The sequence below is a fragment of the Penicillium macrosclerotiorum genome, assembly GCF_028827735.1.
Source record: "Penicillium macrosclerotiorum strain IBT 26536 chromosome Unknown utg000010l_segment0_segment0, whole genome shotgun sequence".
NCBI lineage: Eukaryota > Fungi > Ascomycota > Eurotiomycetes > Eurotiales > Aspergillaceae > Penicillium > Penicillium macrosclerotiorum.
In genome coordinates, this window is record NW_026643089.1 from 3,291,177 (window position 1) to 3,312,790 (window position 21,614).

Genomic DNA, 21,614 nt, shown 5'->3' on the forward strand with positions numbered 1-21,614 from the left:
CAGGCTGCGGGAGCTTCGTCACTTCCAAACAGCTCGGCGCTCAACTTCACTCCTCCCATCAGCTTGTTCCTCCCCCTCCCCTCCACCTCCACCAATAACCAGTGACTCTTCGCCATCTACCTTCCTTTTGATCTCATACTCTTTGTTCTCCATTCTTGATATTCAAGTCGCACACTCCCTGCGTTGACAAGATGCCGGGCTTCGACTTCTCCAACTTCAATCGAAATGCGGCCCTTCACGCCAGGGGAGTCCCTCTCCCCAAAGCTACCAGCACTGGTACGACAATCGTCGGATGCATTTATGATAATGGCGTTGTGGTACGGTTACAAATTACCCCAAGTTCCTGAAATCAGCGTCAACAATGAAGCTGACTCTTGGTGATGATTGCAGATCGCAGCAGATACCCGAGCCACCAGTGGCCCTATAGTAGCAGACAAGGTACGCACACTTGTTTTTTTAATGGGATCATCAATGAAATGGCACTCATTCCATCCCCTTAAAATGGTCACCAGGACGCTGACAAATGTATTGGAATAGAACTGCGAGAAGCTCCACTACATTGCTCCTAAGATCTGGTGTGCCGGCGCCGGTACGGCCGCAGATACCGAGTTCACCACTGCCCTCATCAGCTCCAATGTTGAACTTCACTCTCTATCGACCGGCCGTGACCCACGAGTGATCACCTGCATGACCATGCTGAAGCAGCACCTCTTCCGATACCAGGGCCACATTGGAGCATACTTGGTAGTGGCCGGCGTGGATCCTACCGGCGTTGGGCTGTACACTGTGCACGCGCACGGATCAACAGATAAACTGCCATACGTGACGATGGGATCTGGAAGTCTGGCGGCCATGAGTGTCTTCGAGTCGATGTGGCAGCCGGACTTGGACAAGGAGGGCGCCATTGCGCTGTGCTCGGAGGCGATCAAGGCCGGTATTTTCAACGATCTCGGCTCTGGTAGCAACGTCGATGTGTGCGTCATCGAGAATGACAAGCCTACCCAGCTTCTCCGCAACTACGAGAAGCCCAATGAGCGTGGGGAGAAGGAGCGCAACTACCGCTTCCCTCGTGGCACCACCGCTTGGCTGAACCAGAAGGTTATCAGCAAGGAGGATATGAAGAAATATGTGACCATCGAGACCTTATCAGGAGATATTAATCTAGCTGCCGGGGAGACAATGGATGTTGATGCTTAGGGAGTTACTGGTCAGGACCATCGAACAGAGGCGCAGGCTAGTGGTCTTTTCTGAGGTGATTTAATATACACTTGGGCTTGAGTCTCATTATTGTACCATGGTCTTCGGACGGAGCACCTTTTCTGGAGTTTCTACTATAACTGGAGGTATGGAGCTATCAGAATAACCAAGAATTCAACCCTTCTTCATGACAAAGTATATCTGCGTACCCATCCCTCAGCGGTGGGATACGGGGGTATCTATGCAACATGATATAAGCTACGAACATGCAAAAAGTATGAATATAAGAAACACCGCCATCGCCTGCCTAACACTGAAAACTATCGCGCTACCGAGAAGTTCCCTGCCCGATCTGCGCCGGGGACCTTAGTTGGTTCGCAACATCGGGGCCTTCAAACTTGCTGACAATCCAGAGGATATACTCATACTGGGTGGGTGAGATCCGACGTCCCTCACGGCGATAACGCACAACACCGGCATGATACATAGCTTGTACTAAAGAGGGATAGACGGGGCCACCATGCCGGCGCAAATAGTCGTAGAGCCAGTGAATGAGGTGGAACGACCGGGAAGGGGTTAATTGTTGGCAGCAAGAGAACGCGACAGCAAGTTGATGGATGAATTCAACAGCAACATATGGGTCAGGACTTTGGGCATCACGAGGGCCTGGGTGATAGCGTACGAGAGCTTTCTCGCCAGGGTGAGGCAGGGGAACCCAGGCCTTGTTGAGGCAAAGCTTGAAGGGGGTATGGTTGCGCAGAAGTCTGAGAACCGACCAGACGCTTTTCGAGTCCCCACTTCGAGCCAGATGGAGACATTCTGCCACAGACTCAGGGCTTGTCAGATCTAAGCGGCGGAACATTTGCTCAAACGTGCCGTAAAAGAAGGATTGTATGCCCTTGTACGCGACTGGGTCCGCCCAAACATCTGTTAAGGTAGTCGCTGAGGTCTCCAATCGCTCAAGAGTTCGACGGGTTGCTCTTGTTGTCAATTTCCTTATCTTGAGGTCGACTGCCAAAAGTAAAAGGCTATTGTGAGGAAGATTTAGGCTTTGAATAGCACCCATGAGATCCGACAGAAAAGATCCATCCGTATATTGGGTCGCTGTTTCAAACAGGCTAAGTAGCATGTAGATGGGCTGGTCAGTGGGCCTAGAGTTTTGATTATACATAGGTCCAAGAGCTCGGCTGAGACTTCGCAAAATCCAGAGGCGAAGAATGATATGACGTTGAACTGGAGTTATCAAAGGAGACCGTACCACCTTTACGCTGTCTGTATAGGCGAGCGGAAGATCAAGCCATACTTGTGACGATGCAATAGCAGAGATGTTTGAAACCCTAAGGAGGCATTCTCGCCATCGCTCTAGCAATTGGTCCCTCGCATGGCCTTTGGGCATAGACAAGGCCAAAGTCTCAGTAACGTCAACAATGGATCTGGCCGCACAGTCCTCATTAAGTTGGCTCAACATTTGGTAAGGGTATGGAAGAGCTGTACTAGCATCAATTTCGTTGAGAGTCTTCAGTTGGGCCATAATCAAGGTTGTGGGCCAGTGGACATCAGAGTTCGCATCATGAGTTGCGACAATTATTTCTTCCGCAAAACGGAAGCTTCGTACATTCAGAAGCTGCGTAATCCACGAACTCACGACCCCTTTGTCGAGATCGCGAAAGCCAAGGATGTTGCAGCGTCCGATAGCCTTCCACATGGCTCGATAATGTTTTAGCAATGCTTTCTGGTCCCAGTTGCCCAATGTCTTGTTTCGTTCAACCAAGATATTTGGTATCGCTCTGACTATCAAGCAAAGTTCATCTGATGGGACCAATCCTAGCTCGAGCGCTTTAACAACAGAGTTGAGCACGTGGACGCGATTCGATCGTTTTGCCTTCGTTCGTATAAACATTTTCACGGCTGCAATGTAATTGCCGGACCCACGCGTATTCAAAAATGGATCGTCGAGGAATTTGATTGCCTGTCTCAGGTCTGTAGTTGACCGTTTAATGAGCTTTTCGAATATTTGCCGACTGTAGGTTGGCTCTCGTTGAAGGTCTATCCTCAGCCTGCGGGCAAAGTCCCTCACATCTTCAATGCTCCAGTTTTCCGTGTCGAGGTATTCCGCTAATATTTGAGGTCGGGACTTGTGGGCTGTCTTGTAGGGAGTCGAAGGGTTGTCACTTGAGATAGCGGAGTCTGTAGGTTCAGGGTTTTGGTGATAGAAAGGTATTTGGGTGTCGGCCATGCCTAATGTGTAACTTTCAACGTCTTTTTGGACGGTTAGGATGGCATTTGGATTGAGATGGCTTATCCATAGGCACACATACCTTGATTTTCAAAATGGGCTCTCTGCCATGGGTGGTCGGTCCATTTCATATGCTCTCTCCCATTGCGGCCGAACAAACACGCAATATCCTCAGCCGAAGCCACCCCAAAACCAGCGAGTGCCGTATTTCTGCGTCGAGCAAGGCGCCTCCGGGCCTCGAGAGGACCGGGGACGCAGCTCCCATGGCGGCGTTGGCCATTCGCAAACCGGCGGAAGGTTGAGGCGAGCAAGTCGTCGCTGATCCAAAGATGGTCAATGGTCGGTGGAGAAGGCGGCCTCAGCACATGCCGGTAGGCATGTCTACCAAAAGACATGAGTCTACAATTGCTTGCGCAGTCAATTGGTGATGATAAGGTCGAGTCGGCGAGGATCGTCAACTTTTGGCAGCTTCGGGGTTCAGGTTCTTGGTTCTTGCTGACTCATCATGTGGCTTAACTAGTTACCCATTGGCATTTCAATCTCTGGCAAATCCCAGGCCGCGAATTAGTTAGTACCTAAGACCCTCGAACAGCACTTCTTTGTAAGAAGAATGTGGATACGTTTTTCTAAATTTGTTTTCACCCTTTAGCATTAATAGTCACTACATTCATTCTACTTTATGATTCACTTTGTTTACTTTTTCTCATTGTTCATGGTGTACAACAGGATGAGCGGTTGTATCATGCCAACAACACGTCAAACCCAGTCGTGGACTTGATCAATTAGGAAACTCAAGAGTCAAATATTCAATCAAAGTAAGTACGTGGGGATTCAAATTCAAGAGAAAGATGATATTGAAAACGAAGATAAACAAATACAACTATGCGCCCATCTCATGCATGCAAAATATACCTCTCCAGTCAAATGGTATCTCATGCAAATCATCTCAATGAAAAAATTGTCAAAGTGTCAAGGGGAAGGTATCAAGGTCATCAATGGTAAAGAGAGAAAATCTCTCTTCTGGTATCTTTTCAATATATATTCTCACCTGGTAGCGGTTTGCGACCCGTCACCACATAAAAGTCCATATAAGCGTGCACACTGCGGTCCTGGAGGCTCTTCCTGACATCCACGAGGAAGACTTCAATCTCAGGTGTGGACCATCCCAGTGCAAGAAATGGCTTGTATGACCAGCCTGATAGAGCCTCGAGCCAGTTGGTCTCGCTCCACTGCCCGATGATTTTCATCTTCTCGTCGTCTGGCCAGGTGTTCAGAGGCACTTTGAAGATTCGCTGCTCGACGTCCACAAATCCTACCTCTTCCATCCAGCGCTTAATCCGATGCGCAATGCGGAATTGTCTCGAGGGCTCAACCTCTTGACTGGAGCGCATATTCAAATCAAACCAGTCATGAAGAGCATACGCGCTGTAGCCGTCCGGATTCTCTGGGGGCATCGTATTATCGTCACATTTTGGCTTCGGATCCATTTCATGACATTCGATATATGCTCCTGGTTTGAGATGTTTATAGGACTGTCGCAAAATGCGCTTGAAGGATGGCATGGCACCCGTCATATGGGCGATGTGAATGAAATCGAAATGGTCCGAATCCCACAGCCATTCGTCTTCTGTGGCATCGTCGAGTAGAAAATGCACATTGTGCGGAACTTCTGTTGGTTGAACTGGGGATAGATCGGTTCCAGTGATAGCGGTTTCGGGGAAATGTGGCGCTGCAGAAGGGAGAGAGAAAAAGCAATGAGATGGGTACCAGATCAACGTCAACTGCAGGGTCAGAAGGACCTACCCATTTCTATAGGCCAAATCCCCGACCCAGTTCCGATATCTAGAATCTGCTTGGGTTGATCGAGGGGGACATGGTATAGTTTATCGCCCATGACCATTTTGAACATGTGGTGTTGCATATCGAGGCGATCAAGCTCCTGTTCATCATTCGGGTAAGGATAGGCTATCCACACGGTCAGATAAGCTCCGTTCATGGATTGAGGAAAAGCGACAATACATACCTCCTTCATGGTATTTGTGATACCTTCTATTATTTTCAACGGGATAGTTCGTTACACTGTCAGTCAGCGACTGCGTGTCACTGTTGCGATTTGATTAGTATTGCTGAAGAGCCCCCGGAGCATGTTCATAGAATCATCGTAGCAGGTTGAAATTCCAATTGAGACCTACCATTCACTTTTTGGATCCTGCATCTGCGATGTCAATAGAGTATTTAGAAAATGGCAAACAAGTACACAAGCAGAAGACAGTATCGAACCAAAGATAAGTGACTCCCAGAATGGTGCTTCCTGATGGGAGACTGTGCAAAAAGGGGAAACGGATGAAAAAAAATTGAGATAAAGCAAAGGAATAGACCGAACTAACAGAGGATTTAGGAACCATGGTGGTTAACCTGGGTCGTTATTCAGTAGAATCGGCCGAAGCGAGTGAGATTCGCGAGCAAACCCTAACGAGGGTGGGACGGAAAAGGCAACCTTCGAAGCGGCTCCGGGTGGTTCAAATGTTCAGATACGTTGCATCCAAGAAAGTTCTGGGGGGTGACTGTGACAGAATAGTGGTTAAGACCTCGATCAATTTGATCTCCTGGACGGAAGTGGAGGTGTGGCCGGGAATTGTGACTACGGTAGTAGTGGGGGACTGGATACCTAGTGAACAGGCGATGTGAATAGTGGATTGGGCGACACTCCATTTCATGTCCCGCACTGAATCACCATTGGTCAACCAAATTACTCTAGTCTAATCGAAGAGAGGTTTGAGGAGATCAAGGTGGGCAGAAGAAGGATTGGGGACGACAGGTGATGGTGATTCAATCGCGGTCTCTCTTTGAGCCCGACGGCTCGGGTTAAGTTACAATTTGACAGGGCGGGAAGACGATCCGGACAACTATAAATTAATGAAATCAATCGCTGGTAAGCGGCTAGGGGGATCGACACTGTTCAGGTCATGAAAAGCAAATCCCGCAGGGGGTCAAGGAAGTGGAGTTACCAGTGCGTGCATGGACGGGGTACAAGGTTGAGCCAGACTATACCAAGAAGTGGGCATGGACATCAGAGTTCGGGTGTGAAATCGTCGTTTTTAGCGGGGAGTCACTGGCGACAGGCGCTACGGGCGGCGGGCGACCATGAACCCCCCAACGAGTTATCCCGCCCGAAGATTCAGTCTTGGGACGACGCTTCCTAGGGCTTCCCAAGAGGCTGGCTAATGGAAGGTATCTGCCAGTTCTCGCGGGTCGATAATTTAGTTTTCGTGAGGTGTTGCGGACAACGAAATGTCTTTTGAAACACGAAATCAGTATCCAGAATTTTCGTAGGAAGAAAAGAAGGGGAGGAGGTGGGGGGCAAAGAAACAGATGATAGATTGGTGGACCTTGGGCTCAAGTTTTATTTCATTTTATTTTATTTTTGAATTTTTGGTTCGAGGATTTCACGATCTTCAGCGGAGCTGAAATATACGGTAGGGACTCGCAGAGTACAGGGAAAGTACATAAAACGCAGCTCCCATGCTTTTCCCTGTTTGGCGCGTGGTTGAGCATCGGCGATCCAGGTCTTAGCGACGCCCGGATTGGAATCGGAGGACTTATCCTTCACCACCCCCTTCGACCCCAGTGGTTAGCCGGTCCCACGGCACCGGGATCGGGGGCACCGCGGAGTCACGGTCCCAGGAATTCATATGCTCTAAAATTCCATTCCCTGATGATGAACGCAGTCGATGGGATCCGATGCGCCCCAGAGCAAGCCGACTGCGGCTTACTCTGGTTTATTATGTTGGGAGACCCCTGGGCTAATAGTAATTAGTCACTGACTTTTGGGTGTCAAATTCTCTGCCTCCGTCACTGGGTCATAGATCTAGCCCCTCCGCCATCTCAGCGAACAAGAACGGAAATAAAGATAGGAAACATGGGAAAATGGGAAAATGGGAAAACAATAATTGAGGTGAATGTCCATAAGCAACAAGACTGATCAAAAGTATACTAGGAGTGTAAATGAAATGTAAATCATCGGTTCTACTTCATGATTTGACGAAGCTGAGGTATGGAGTACCCTGTCGACCCTCTCCAGTTCACGGTTGAGATGTTCCCTCCCCCTCGGGTACAGAGGCTGGACCCGGAGAACGAATGCCAGCCCCAGGGATGCGGCGGGTCGTGGCTGGGCTAGTTGCAAATTCCCGACTGCATGGCATGGGTAACCATTGGTCGATCTCGGCGATGATGACCGGAGTGAAGCCATTGTCAATCGGGTCTTGGGAGGACAAGATCAAATTTCAAACATGGATGCAGTGATCCTGCGTGGCCAGCTTGGTCCTGGGCAATTCCCGACTATTCGGTTCTGCCGACGGAAGGGGCCAGAAAAGGAGGAGCCGAGCCAGTTCCTCGGGAGTACTCATCACAAAGGTCATGAACGGAACGGCGTAGGAGTAAATAAGAATCGTGTTCATCATGATAAAGGGTTCACCTCGTTCACACCTGTGGCAAAACCGTTTGATGGTCATCCAGAATCATGCATGCTTCTCGCTTACTATACTAAATTGAGCAGTGGAGGAGCAGGCCGAGAACACCTTTTTCCGTGAGTGACCACCCTCTGTGAATTTTCAGCTCCGTGACGATTGGTGGGAACGGAGGCAAGACGCCATCGGGTGGAGCTGCCAGGGAAATACGTACTTACAACCCGAGCAATACCGAGCAAGAGATCGCGAGAGGCTTTGCGAATCATACATAGCATGACCGCCTCGGTCCTTCGCACCGTTAAGTGCAGATCTTATTATTACCGATGTTACCTGGGTCTCGTGCCAAGGGAAATTCATTCAAAAAATTAATTTCGGAGTCATATCTCATCTGTTCCCTTATCCTGTTCGGTGTCTTTTCTCTAAGAAACAATTTAGTGTTGTAGAGGCAAGGTCCTGACTGGTTCTGGCTGATCCGTGGAGAACTGGCCGAACCTGTACCCATGAGATAACCCCGGAGCTTTCCCACAAGGGAAAACGCAGAGTCCTGCGGACGAACACTTGGTCCTCCGCGAAACTCCGGCCTAAGAGCAAGACTCCTGCCACATTCAGAATTAGCGGTGGATAAGTCGATATGTCAGAAATAGCGTCTGATGTGGCGCGGGCTGGTGGACGCCTGGGCGTTTTGCGTTGGCTCCCTCAGTCCTCTTCCGGTCACAATTGGCTATGCGTCAAGTATGAGAGCTCCTCCAGTTCCTGCTCTTGATTTAGAGTGCAGCCCGGGGGAAGCAAATCCAGGGAAAAATTATCCCAGCGTCCATTCACGAGTAAAAGCCAGCGATCGGGGGGCGGGGAAGGGGGACAAGCCAAGGGGAGCCTGGGCCGCTCTGTAGGGCAGAAAGGAGGGGTTCCATGGTCCGGATCTGGAACTGGAACATGCGTCACGAAGCATGCTGGAAATATTCCGGGGGTCCGGGTGGTCCGATTGTCTGTCGTGCTGTACGTTCGTTTAGTTTCTTTTCGAGGGATGGTTCGATGCATTTAGGCCGACCCCACCCAGTCTACAGTAGTATTTGCATGATTCGAGAGAATTCTTCCCATAGTGAGCCGATCTTGTTGACTCAATTTTTATACGACCTGCAGAGTATTCATGCCATATTGCCGATTCCTCTGGATGAACACAGCCGCTGACTATTGTGCCCAGTTCCTGTATGGTAAAAGATGTCGATCTAAACCAGACGTCAACGGGTGAGCAATAGGCGTCCATATATGTAGGAGCTACGGGTGTGACCTATCTCACTTCTGCGTTGGTCCTATGGGTGAAAGAAATATGCTATATTTATTGTTACACCGTTACTATTCACCGTTAGAGGACTAGTACGCTTTGTCTTTTCTTGCTTCTTTTTTACCGTGTGCTCGGAGTTCTCCGAATTCAAGGGGCCAAAAAAGAAACATGCAGCGAACAAGCTGGTCGCCGAAATCGACGGGCTGAGCAAGCTCAGAAAAGAAACCTTGCATATTGGCAAATTGAAATTGCGACTCTGCGCAGGCATAGAACCCTGCAAGGATTTCCTAAAAAAGCCCTGGCTGCCATAGTGTTGGGATTCCCATTTCACCGGGACCCCGGCAGCTTCTTTATGAATTGGACGAGTCAAAACAAGTCGCCTCGACCCGACTGATGGGAAAGTCGCGGGTTCCAAAGCGTCGGTAACGCCGGCGCAGGAGCCAAAGTTTGGAGATGGGGGAGGGGTCTATCCCGAGAGAGTGGCTCGATGGTACTTAATGAAGTATATCTTGTTTAGATGGTTGCGATCGATCGATCCAAAGAACTAACAAAGAAACTGAATAAGATGGGGGTGTGCACCGATTTGCCTGGGGCGCAGGATACCTTGATTTTTTTTCTTGGTATGCAATCGGCGGCTAGCTTGATAGTTGCGACCGAGAATTTCCGTGCTGATTGGGGATGGCAGTTGTGTTTGGTGCTGGAGGGGTCTTGCTTGAGGGGCGTCCCAAGCTCTCACCCGCAAGGTTCGTTTCTGCGAGTACGGAGTTGGAAGAGCAGGAAGCAATAACCCACCGGCCGGAGAACCGGGTTTGGATTTGCCTTCAGACCGAGTGGAACCAGGCGTTCGTCGACAATAGGAGACAGAGCTTAAGCGATATTGACCAGGCTACAGGGCCGAAGGAGCCCAGAAGCTCGGCGATAACCATGCCGGATCATCAGGAAATTCCACGAATGAATTCATCTTGTCTACAAGACAATGTTCTGGGATCGCCGAAACTGATTGGGTTACACTGCAGGCTTAACCCCCAGTCAATAGCGAATGCCCTGCATATATCATAAGGAGGCTCAGAAGGAGTAGTAGGAACCTAAAGAAATGGGAATCGATATTGAACTCACCATCTCGTTCTGAATATACAGCTCAGTCCTCAATTCTAGGCACCGGAATTACGAGAGGTCCTAAAAGCCCCCAGATCTTTAGGTATAACATGTCTACAACTTCTACCAAGTATAGCGACGATGCCATGGCATAGCAATTTATCATCTATCAACCTTTTTTGACCTTTTTGTTTGGTCCTCGGGTTTGGTGGCTAAGCCCCTTACCCCTCCTCTGTTCATTCATTTAGCTCCGAGGAGAAAGGACACTCCGGCCGAACGTGCAAGCTTGTCCGTGGTCATCTCAAGCTGCGAAATCCAAGACTACAAGGCGACGTGGCTCATGCCCCAAACGCACCAGAATCCAGCCGGCCAGACCGCTTCCTAGTGACAAATACCCTTCCCCACGAAACTCTATGCGATTGGCTGAGAAATCATTCCGTCCACAGACATCCCTCCTGGGCACAATAAAAATGGGGCTAAGATAGATTAAAGGCATTCAAACTCAACACCGAAATTTAAAAATTACCGACTAAGGCGAAATTCTGGCGGTATGAAAGAAAAACAAAAACAAACCAAAAAATTAAAACCAAAACGTAGAGCACCGAATCCTAATCATGTTAGGGAAGGATGAATCTTGAAGGCGATCAGCCCAAAAAGTCCCGCCGACGCGGGACATAGCTGTCTCGGCTAATCGCACGTTCCAGTACAAGCCATAAGGCAGCAACTTGGTAGAGTCGATTCTGGCTTCTGGTAGGATGGCACGATTATTAACAAGCAAATCGTGGATAAAGAGATGGACCAAACGGCCCCCATTTTGGAGGAAAATCAAAGGTATTTGGAATTGTTCGCAATGCGGAACTCTATCACGAACGGAATTGCCCCTCAAGTGGAGGCCTAGACCAATCCGTTCCATTGAGTACGCGATTTTTAGGGCCTGCATGGATGACACGGGTCACTCGCTGCCAACTGCATGGAACCAAAAAGTGCTGTAGATCAGACGCGTCTACGCCAGTAGACAACCCATCGGGCCCGCCAATGACATCTGCTCGGTGCTCTTTTTGCAGATCAGCACAAGAACCTCCTCGAGACCCACTTGAAAAGTTGGGAGAGAGGGGCACGCGGCGGCTCTACAATGTCTTCGAACCTAATAAGGGAAAGATACGAGAGGGAGGTATTTGTCATGATTCAGCTCTAACTATTTCAATCTATATTAAGGTTGTGTTTCAAGAGCAGACCTCTAATCCTTGTATCCATCGTATCCATCGTATCCATACATTGAGAATCACTTTGGTATGATGATTTGGGGCAGACATCCTGGAAGTCATACACCATCCTCCTCGTTCCTTGGTACGGACATAACCCGGATAAATTTTTGCGTTGTAATCCGACGTATTCAGCATTCAGAAAAAAGGGCTTGTTTGGTGATGTTTTAGTTTCCTACGCGGGCCACTTGTCTAGATTTTTCATGTCTGCCTGAATGTAAGACTTGGTTGATCATCTCAACCCCTCCAGGACCAGTAGACACATACCTTGTTTGAGCACGAATATCCGTGTAAAGCGAATATGCTTCTGTTTCCAATGGGTCAAAATATGATCAATTGAGAGCAACTTAGTATCCCGGCTGCTCCTCTGTCTAGGTTGAAATTAATCAGTATAGATAAGACACGTATGTCAGAGGCGCATTCCCTTAGAGGAGGGCGTCGTGTCACTGGTTTATTCCAGAGTATCAGTTGTCTCGTTGAAGCTATTTATGTGAATCTCGCTGCCCGGAGAGAGGTCCTTGTGGGTCGGTGGGATTTTTCTACGACGAGTGAGTCATTTCTGTCGGATAGAGGAACCTGCATCAATTTTCTTCTGAATTTGAGAAACCCTTGAGATTCATTATGCATCTCTAATAACGTGTTTCATCAACAGTTCTTCCACGTCTTTGAGGAGGTTCACTTCCTGGCACATAAATGTCCTGAAACAACGTGTCCAGTCGAGTATCTGGAACAGGCATTTCCTCGGCTAGCTTCGTTTCATGACTTACAGTCGACCGCACATCCTTCTCGATTGCCTTTGCTTCCTCCTCTGTGAAGACAGCCCAGTCTAACAATGTTCTCCTTAAATTGCTGATAGGATTGTTCAATCTCTCCTTTTTCAGTTCCTCGCGGGTTCGATATGCTACTCCTGGATCAGACATAGAGTGTCCAGAATACCGATAGGTGACATATTCATGTAGAAGTGGGCCTTTTCCAGCTTTCACGTACTCTCTTCCATGTCTCACTGCAGCCAATACTGCCAGAACATCCATCCCATTGATCCTTAAGCCTGGGATATGGTGGCCACGCTTGTAGAATTCTGTCATCGCGGAAGCTCTTTCAGCAGATGTCCCCATTCCATATTTGTTATCTTGTATTACTTGTCAGTGGTATAGAAAAAAACCATAATGTCGCACATGTGCACATACTCTCGCAACCGAAAATCACAGGGAGATTCCATAAACCCGCGATATTAAAAGCCTCATGCACTTGGCCCTGGTTCGCCGCCCCGTCTCCATATAGATTGATGGTGACCCTGTTCGTATCCCAGTACTGCTGAGCAAATGCAATGCCGGCCCCCAAAGGAACACTTGCGCCAACAATGCCGTTCCCTCCGAAGAAATTCGGGGCGAACATGTGCATCGATCCGCCCTTTCCATGTGCGATGCCGTCCCGCCGACCGAGAAGCTCTCCTAGAATCGACTTGATGGTACCGCCTCGCATCAGGGTAAACCCATGAGACCGGTACGCTGTTATCAGATTATCTTCTCGGCTGATCGCATGCTCGATTCCCACTGCAACGGCCTCCTGTCCTGTGGATAGGTGACAAAAGCCCCGGATTTTTCTCTGCTTGTACAAATTATCTGCAGCAATTTCCAGACGACTAACTGTTGGTTCAGCCTGAGCTTTTTCATGATTTCACGTTCTATTGAGCTCACTTTATAGTAATCATATCTCGGTACAATTTTTTCAGCTGGCCTTTCGTAGTCTGCAGGTAGAGCGGTGGTGAATCAAGATGATAAGTCTGGAAACTTGTTTCCGGAATGGGGGCCTGTAGGGGCGCTTTTTCATCCTATTAAAGAATTTAGTCGTAGTGATTGGAGGCTCAGGAGAACACTTGTACCGTTGGTAGATCCTTTAAGCCTGTGATCTCCGCAAAACCGCGAGAGCTGTATAAGTGTTTCAGTTGAGATAAGACCTTGGGTCCTTGAAGGTTCAGGGCCATTAAACATGTCCTCATCATATCGAGTAATTCTTGAAATCTAACTAGCTTTTTTGATAAATTGAAATTCTCTCTGTGTGTCTCTTCAAATTCTTGAGGTGCCCGACTGGGTTAATTAACGTTATGACGCAACCATGAATTCATACCTTGTCGGGAGTTTATGGAATTCTTGTTATGGCTTTGACATAATTAATTCATACAACGTGGCATAGCAAAGAAACATCAAGTGGATGATATGTGCATAGTCGAAACAATCTCGAGCCCTACGTTGCTTTCGATGTACAAGTTTGTAAAGATGTATCTACAACCCGCCCGCTTGGAAAGCTGTAAAGCTTATAGGTGTGCGAGTAAAAGCTCTGGTCTCATTGATTCCTGATTCATCTGCAATCCAGATTGCAAAAAGCGCCTTGATGTAAATTGCAAATATTGCTCCTGTCTGTGTTCTGTCATAGCAGACTTGTTCGTATTCATTCATCTTCAGGCGGACCCAATAGATCCCAATTGCGGTCGGATAAACGTGATTCCGCGATGACGCACCAGGTGACCTATCAGCATGGAATTGAACCCTTCAACAAATCTCTCAGCGCAGGCTTCATAGAGTCTCATCTGCACTGTTTCGCTTAGAAACCAGAATCAGAATTCCTTCAGACACATGGGATATTCGAGTGTTTATCTTCAAAATCAGGTTACGCGTCACTTTTGACGCGCCTAGCTTTTGGTTTAATCGCGAAACAAGCTGCTACTTCCTTGATGCAACTCACATTGCTCAGGCATGACACGCCAGTCTCCTGCCCGGCCCACCCGGGGCAGAGCAGCTCATGGTCGTCAGCTCAAGCGCCAGGTGCTACAAGAAGACCGAATCCCCGAAGTCTATCAAGAGATGCTGGAAGAAGCAGAAGCTCGAGACCCTGAGCAGTTTCATTTGGAGAGGCCGATTAAGCGACGTAAAGTTGGCGAGACTAGAGGCATCAATACGAAGGCCATTCCGGTAGATCCCTCATCACTGGTACAAGACAACTCTGTTACTACAAACGCAGATGCCACTGAAAATGTGCAAACCATCTACGATTCAACTGTGTCAGAGGAATCCGATGTTGAGTGGGAGGATGTTAACATCATGCAACCTGCAGCCGGACCAGCAAGCAGCACTCTGGCCACTCAGGGAAATGAGGAAACCCTCCAAATTACCTTGGACCAAAAACCAGAGAAAACCAAAAAAACCATGCAAAGGCGCAAACCTGTCACGGTAGCAGAAAAAAATCTACGTCTAGATATCCATAAGGCTCACCTTCTTTGTCTGCTTGCACATGTGAATCTAAGGAATCGATGGTGCAATGATGATAAGCTGCAGGTAAGCTACTTAGATGTGATGTGATTGTAAATAGCTGATCTATGCCCAACAACTAACAAACAAGTAGCGTTTCTTGAAACAAATGCTTCACAAAAGAGTCGTTGCACTTTTGAACCCGGATGAGACCAAACCACAATTTACTCGTTCCACAACATTTATCGATGGTCTTAATCAAGCTGGTGATATTTTCAATCGAAGGTTCCAGGTCACAAAGCCTGGACTAAAGCGTGCTCACTGGGCTGAAGACCAGACACAGCTAAGGCAAAGGATTGTAGGCTTGCTTGATACACTCTTCAATAGTGACTTTTCTGATTTGACCCTATAGCAATCTATCATGTCGGATGCAGAAGTCTTTTTATCCAAAGAGGATTTTCTATCGCAAGCCAAGATCATGCAGGGGTCTCGAGACTTTGGAGCCATGCTTTTTTGCTCCCTACTACGTGCTGTTGCGGTTGAGGCCAGGCTTGTATGCTCCCTACAGACTCTACCGTTCTCTGGCACAGTCAAGGATATGACACCATCAAAAATGGCCCCGCAGTACATTGTTGTTTCTTCGGATGATCATGAAACATCTACCGATGAGCGGCGGAAGGCATCTGGAGCCCCATTAACTCCGACCAGAAAAAGGCGGATTGGGCGCCCACAGTTTACCACTCGGCCTGCTCAAGCATCTGTACGATTAGGTTTGTGATCCGCATAATCTCGGTCCTTGAACTTGATAGGGACTGACTCTCTAAAGGCTCCCTCCCTACACTCCGAGAATCATCGTACCCTGCCTTTTGGGTAGAGGCCTTCAATGAAGCTGTACAGAAATGGGTCCCAATTGATCCTCTAGTGACCAAATCTCTGGCAAAGCCATCTAAATTCGAACCCCCCGCAAGCGATCCATACAATAGTATGGCTTATGTGGTTGCATTCGAAGATGATGCTTCTGCGAGAGATGTCACTCGGCGCTATGCGAAGGCCTTTAATGCGAAGACCCGTAAAAGCCGTGTCGAGACAACGCGCAACGGAGAGGAATGGTGGAACAAAGCATTGAATGTCTACGAAAAACCTTTTCTTGACGATCGCGATGAAGCAGAGATCAGCGAACTCACCTCTAAATCTGCTGCTGAGCCCATGCCACGGAACATTCAAGACTTCAAAGACCACCCTGTTTATGCACTCGATAGGCATTTGCGTCGCAATGAGGTGATATTTCCGAAGCGTGTGATTGGGCATGTGGGTCTCAGTAAATCGACATCTAAGAGCGATAATCTCGACCCCGTCTATCGTCGCTCCGATGTGCATGTCGTCCGAAGTGCGGACAAGTGGTATCGTTTGGGACGGGATGTCAAGGTGGGAGAACAGCCATTGAAGCATGTCCCAGCAGCACGACCCAAAAGCGGGTTCGCGAGCGATGACGATGAGGCTGAGCCAGAACACACTGCCCTCTATGCCGAATACCAAACTGAAATATATCAACCCCCTCCAGTAGTCCAAGGAAGAATCCCAAAGAATGGATATGGGAATCTGGACATATACGTTCCCAGCATGGTCCCGCCTGGGGCAGTCCATATCAAGCGACCGGATGCATCTCGGGCCGCACGAATACTCGGAATCGATTATGCAGATGCTGTCACAGGGTTTGATTTCAAAGGCCGCCGTGGAACGGCAATTTTTGGAGGAATTGTAATTGCTCTTGAATACCAAGAAGCTCTTGAGGAGGTTTTGCAAGGAATTGCAAATGATAAGCAGCAAGCGGCGCTTGAAGCAAGGACAGCGGAAACCCTTCGGCTCTGGCGACTGTTCCTGGTTAAACTCAGGATTGCTGAAAGGGTAAAGGCGTATGCGGACGAGGATGAGGAAATGGGCGATGCAACCAATACTGAGATGATGAATGACCCACTAGAAGAATTTGAAGGTGGAGGGTTCTTTCCAGATTCAAATCAACTATCGCAAAGCTCCCGATCTGAGATTCGAGAGAGACAACAGACCGAGACCGGGGGTGAAGATGATTTTGGCGGGGGATTCATTGCAGAAGAAGGTGTTCCTATTCTGAAAGAAGGCAACGGACTTGCCTATGAGGAAAATACTAAGGAAACCTTTGTCCCAGGAGATGGAGGTGGCTTTGTTCCGGAAGAAGAAGTTATTGCCAATGACGCGACAGACCAAGGTATATCATTGACACAGACCTCTACTTCGACATCAAACAGACCATTGAAGAAGTGGAAAGATCACAACAAACCTCGCTACGAATTAGTTGTGGTGCCAAAGGAATCAAGCTCAATGACCAAGGAGCAACCAACTGACATGCAACATGCCATCAGCGAGCTAGAGGGGTCATCTGAAAAGGCTCCAATTACAATTGACTCATCAAATAATGGAGGGTCCAAAACCACCAGTGTTGGCATTGTTTCTAGACCGCCATCTCCGCAACAAGTGTCTCAAAATGTGCCGATTGTTGTGTCCGACTCTGATAGCGATCTTGAAAAAGGTTCTCTACTATCGGAGGATCCTGAGGATAAGGATGCTATCCCAGAGTGGCTAATGTAGATCGCATACATAGTTGGCAGGTTAAATTTGGGCAGCTTCACAATAAATAAAGTAGAGATAAATGAATTCTGGTTTCAAATTCTCAGACAGCCTCAACCTGGGTGGTCCTTCATGGATCTAATTAGCCACGTGACCTCGTGGTTGACCGACGCGTCGACGCGGCGCCCGAGGCACGGCTTCCTGAACGTTATGAGCTTTGTTCTCGTCAATGTCTGTCTGTCAACCTCATGCTTCTACCAGAAAAGTTGCGATGAACCACCATCGGAAGCCCATACCGTCCAAATCATCCCAAGACCTTAAAACCCCGCAAAGACCCGGCTCCTCGACGGTATCCAGAGCTTCGAAGAGTTCAACATCGAAGAAAAGAGCGTCCCCAGCATTATTGACATCTACGCGGCCATCGAAAAGAAAGTCTTTTCCAAACTCCAATCTAGCCCAGTCGACTTTAACTCAAATCGACTTTGTCACCCAAACTACTTCCCGCTCAGACGATGATCAACTTGATTATATCGAAGAGTATGGACCACTCAAAAATCCAGATGATACAATTGAACCTGTGGAAATAGACGGTGACTCCGACGACGATATCGAAAATCAGTCCTCTTTGAGGACTCGTGCAAACTTGTTGAAATCGGGAATCAATGATGACTACCCGAACCGACGGAGGAAGAGTGCTGGTTTGAACAACTCGACATCTGAGCGGGGCTGCCGTTTTAAGAAAATCCAGCCAGCGAGAGCGGCCTCGAGTGGTCGGGGGAAAAGAAAATCCACAGAGAAGTCCTCTGCGAAGCGCGACAAAACTCTGACGCAAATGGACTTTGTACGGCGTTACATAACCATTGATGATGATGATGATGATGATGATGATGATGACGTGAACATGGGATATATACTGTCGATTGCTCAAAATAAGTCTCCGGATTCTGACCAACATGTGCCGAAAGTACAGAAATTTGAGAATGAGGAAAATGATCACAAGCCTCTCCCGGTCTCCAAGTGTCATCGCACAATCTTCGAAGCCGAAGTGGATCTTTCCACAGGCGAACCGATTTCCCAGTCGGGTGATGGCCAAACTACCGGAGAAGAGCATAGTTTACATGACGGAAGAAGACTGGGTCTACTGGCGACGCCACGGAAAACCCGAAGACTCGAAATTCCTTCATCGCAGTCACCCGAAAGCCCGGGATTAGCCATCATCACATCATCCCAATTTCGCAGCGCGACACGTTCACCGCATAAGAGGGTTCTATGTGATCTGAATGAAATACCTGCAGCCTCTATCAACGAGGAGACGCCCAGATTAGAGTCAATGACTGAGAACCCACAAGAACAAGAAGATGCACATCATCAAACCCCAACGCCCAGTCGACACAGCGAACAGACCTTCACAGACCATCATCCGCCTCCGCCTAAAGAGAAGGTATCTCTACAAAGACCGGTCACTACATACACGGACACTGAAACTCCATCTGATGACAAACAAAGAAGGCCTGGACGCAAACAGAAGGAGAGAATGGTGGTGTACGAAACGGATGCAGACACGGATGACGGGGATTCAGACAATGAGTCTGGCAATGATCCAAGAACAAATGTTCAACTGCAAAAATCCCACGAAATGGACTCACAACCCGCTCATGGTGGCCCAGAAGATCCGAGTGATGACGATTCCCAAGATCTTCCGCTCCCAGCGCCAGGCGTCCTACCATCTGTAGACCTCGACTCTGGCCCTCTCTCCGAGGCGCCTATGTCAGATGCTTCGATGTTCTATCAAAGGTTACAACCGGCGACTCAATTTCCACACGAACCTATCCCGACGCTGAACACCCAAAGGCTGTCTGAGTTATTTCCTATCGAGGAAAGCACCCAATATCCGAAACCTGGATTTCCAAATCCTTCTCAACAACAAATTATATCATCACAGATACCAATGGAAACACAAGATGCGACCCAGATTGAAGTCGTACCAGAATCCTCGCCAGTTCGTGAACAAGACAACAGTCTTGAATCTAGCGAGGTTGTCTTCCAGCGACCCCGGCCCCTTGAGTCGGTGGTACAAGTCGAGTCATCTCAGCCGGTTGACCGTAGTCAGAATGCAGCCGCCAGGATTTTGTCGCGCAGCCAGCTTCTGACTTCAAGTGTGATGGAGAGCATTCCTCTACCCAATTTTTGGATGGAGACCCAAGATAGCGTGGGAGAACCCTATAGTTTACCTGACCAGTGATATCTGTGAGACGGTCCCAATAATTTTATGAACTTATGACACTAGACGAACAATATGTCATTATATGATTTTATTATCTTTTTATCTCTCAAGTCCTCTTCAGATCTTGATGCATCCTCAGATTCTCGTATGCATGGCTGTGTCGATCCTGATGTTTGTTGCGTGAATCCTGTGAAAGCACGGGACGAGCGGGGCGGTCGGGCCGTCGACGAACGCGGAGGTGTGACCTCAATTATTGTTGTTTCACTCGGAGACCTCCAACCTCCACCCTCGCCATGGATATCGCATATGATCACATCCAGGAGGAGATCCTCAACTCTAACAAGCACGAGGACTCCTCCGAATCTAATACCGAGAAATCGAACATCAACCTCAACAACGAGCTTCAAGAAACCTTCCGCGCCTTCTCCGCCAGCCCGTGGGGTACCCGAATCGGCGGACTCTGGGATAACGTTCGCAAGCAGGGTGAAAGTTACTACGAAAGTGCTCAACAAGAATATGCGGCTGCTAGCGAGGAGGCTGTGAAGGGATTCTCCGATTTGCGGGACAGCATCGTGGATCGGACGAAGGGGCTCTCTCTGAGCACAGCGACCTTGTCCGGTGGCGGCGAAGGACAAAAAGAAGAAGTCGCGACACCGACAGCATCGACTGAAGGAGAGTCTAAGGGACAGGAACAGACTGCTGGTTCCAGCGGAGAGGGATTCATTTCCCGGTTCAAGGCCGAAGCAGCCCGACGGCTCAAAGAGATCGAAAAGGCCGAGGAGGCGGCAGATGAAGCTATAATGCGGTTTGGCCTGAATATCAGTCAGAAGCTCCGCGATGCTGTCAGTATAGTGCCCCCTGAGTCTGATGAATCGGGAAAGCTTCTCTTCGAAAGTAAGGATGCTGAGGGCAAGAGAGTCATCCATGCCACCCGATTTGAAGCACAGCTCCACGTTATCCATTCCAACCTGGAGAGTTTCACCAAAGACCCCGTCAGTGAGAAGTTCCCGGATTTCAAGCAAGACTTCAATGTTGAGAGCAAAACAGACAATATTGCTTCGGATTTGGATAAGTACCCCGATCTGCGGTCGGCCAAGGAGAAACTTGTGCCGGAGAAGGTTGAGTATGCAGAGTTCTGGACCCGGTACTATTTCTTGCGCCTAGTCATTGAAACTGAAGAAATGAAGCGAAAAGAACTCCTCAAAGGTATGTTTCAACTTTCATTTTCTATGACGAATGTTCTAATGTGACTTGTGACATCAGGTGCCAATGTTGAGCAAGAGGAAGAAGTTGGCTGGGATGATGACTCTGACTCGGAGCAAGATTCTCCTTCCACTCCCCAGGTTCGCGCTCGCAACCAGGAATCTGCCCTTAGCAATGACGCCCAGAAGCCGGAACCTCGCCGATCCAATGACCAGCAATCCCAGGCGGACAGCGAATCAAGCTACGATGTCGTGAGCGGAACCGCTAGCAGGGCTCCTGGTAGCCCTAAGGAGAAGAGTTCGGCCACTGATACCAAGGCGGACGAAAGTGACGAGGACTGGGAATAAAATTTCCCACTACAAACCCAGAGAGTCTATAGAAAACTTTTCACATTGGGTTCGCTGGGTGATTCCCTGAGACTAGCCTGGTCTTGTCTTTCCAGGGCAAAAAAAATGACCGGTTGACTCGGTCGTGGTTTTTGCGTCACTTGATTTGTCGGAGTTTCTAGGCTATGCCTCCTGGTTTGTTTTGGCGTTATCGGGACTTATTCATCTCTTAAATCATTGTTTCTGCTATTTTTTATCTTGGCTTCAGCGATCGATGGCATGTCTGTATTGACTGCTCCTTTTTCTTCTTCGTGGACGTGGATTTGCACATTGTTTGCTCTTTACATATTTCTTTCGTTGAATGGACTTATTGCGAAGCCCTACCCTGAATTAAACATGATACAAAACTAGACAATGGCTAGAAGAAGTAATAGTAGACGGAATAAGATAGAGCGTGACGATATTCTCTCAAACCAT

The 21,614-nt window shown here is 48.5% G+C and overlaps 7 protein-coding genes across 7 annotated transcripts; 4 read left to right on the forward strand and 3 right to left on the reverse strand.

Annotated features, from left to right (window-relative positions):
* Positions 1-191: 191 nt before the first annotated feature.
* pup1 (proteasome core particle subunit beta 2) lies at positions 192-1,197 on the forward strand (the record flags this gene model as incomplete). The annotated part of the gene is made up of 3 exons (XM_057082494.1): positions 192-317; positions 391-438; positions 538-1,197. The coding sequence occupies 3 exons, from the start codon at positions 192-194 to the stop codon at positions 1,195-1,197; spliced, it is 834 nt and encodes a 277-aa protein (XP_056929534.1).
* A 328-nt stretch (positions 1,198-1,525) lies between these two features.
* Positions 1,526-3,828, reverse strand: N7462_010781 (uncharacterized protein; the record flags this gene model as incomplete). The annotated part of the gene is made up of 2 exons (XM_057082495.1): positions 1,526-3,456; positions 3,516-3,828. The coding sequence occupies 2 exons, from the start codon at positions 3,826-3,828 to the stop codon at positions 1,526-1,528; spliced, it is 2,244 nt and encodes a 747-aa protein (XP_056929535.1).
* Positions 3,829-4,464: 636 nt separating this feature from the next.
* Positions 4,465-5,648, reverse strand: N7462_010782 (class I SAM-dependent methyltransferase; the record flags this gene model as incomplete). Its single annotated transcript, XM_057082496.1, has 4 exons — positions 4,465-5,162; positions 5,237-5,398; positions 5,457-5,536; positions 5,626-5,648. The coding sequence occupies 4 exons, from the start codon at positions 5,646-5,648 to the stop codon at positions 4,465-4,467; spliced, it is 963 nt and encodes a 320-aa protein (XP_056929536.1).
* Positions 5,649-12,167: 6,519 nt separating this feature from the next.
* Positions 12,168-13,540, reverse strand: N7462_010783 (putative pyruvate dehydrogenase E1 component alpha subunit; the record flags this gene model as incomplete). The annotated part of the gene is made up of 4 exons (XM_057082497.1): positions 12,168-12,667; positions 12,726-13,180; positions 13,236-13,369; positions 13,421-13,540. The coding sequence occupies 4 exons, from the start codon at positions 13,538-13,540 to the stop codon at positions 12,168-12,170; spliced, it is 1,209 nt and encodes a 402-aa protein (XP_056929537.1).
* Positions 13,541-14,291: 751 nt separating this feature from the next.
* N7462_010784 (uncharacterized protein) lies at positions 14,292-17,405 on the forward strand (the record flags this gene model as incomplete). Its single annotated transcript, XM_057082498.1, has 4 exons — positions 14,292-14,870; positions 14,938-15,141; positions 15,196-15,553; positions 15,610-17,405. The coding sequence occupies 4 exons, from the start codon at positions 14,292-14,294 to the stop codon at positions 17,403-17,405; spliced, it is 2,937 nt and encodes a 978-aa protein (XP_056929538.1).
* A 208-nt stretch (positions 17,406-17,613) lies between these two features.
* Positions 17,614-19,626, forward strand: N7462_010785 (uncharacterized protein; the record flags this gene model as incomplete). Its single annotated transcript, XM_057082499.1, has 1 exon — positions 17,614-19,626. The coding sequence occupies one exon, from the start codon at positions 17,614-17,616 to the stop codon at positions 19,624-19,626; it is 2,013 nt and encodes a 670-aa protein (XP_056929539.1).
* Positions 19,627-19,901: 275 nt separating this feature from the next.
* Positions 19,902-21,158, forward strand: N7462_010786 (BSD domain-containing protein; the record flags this gene model as incomplete). Its single annotated transcript, XM_057082500.1, has 2 exons — positions 19,902-20,814; positions 20,872-21,158. The coding sequence occupies 2 exons, from the start codon at positions 19,902-19,904 to the stop codon at positions 21,156-21,158; spliced, it is 1,200 nt and encodes a 399-aa protein (XP_056929540.1).
* Between the last annotated feature and the right edge of the window lie 456 nt (positions 21,159-21,614).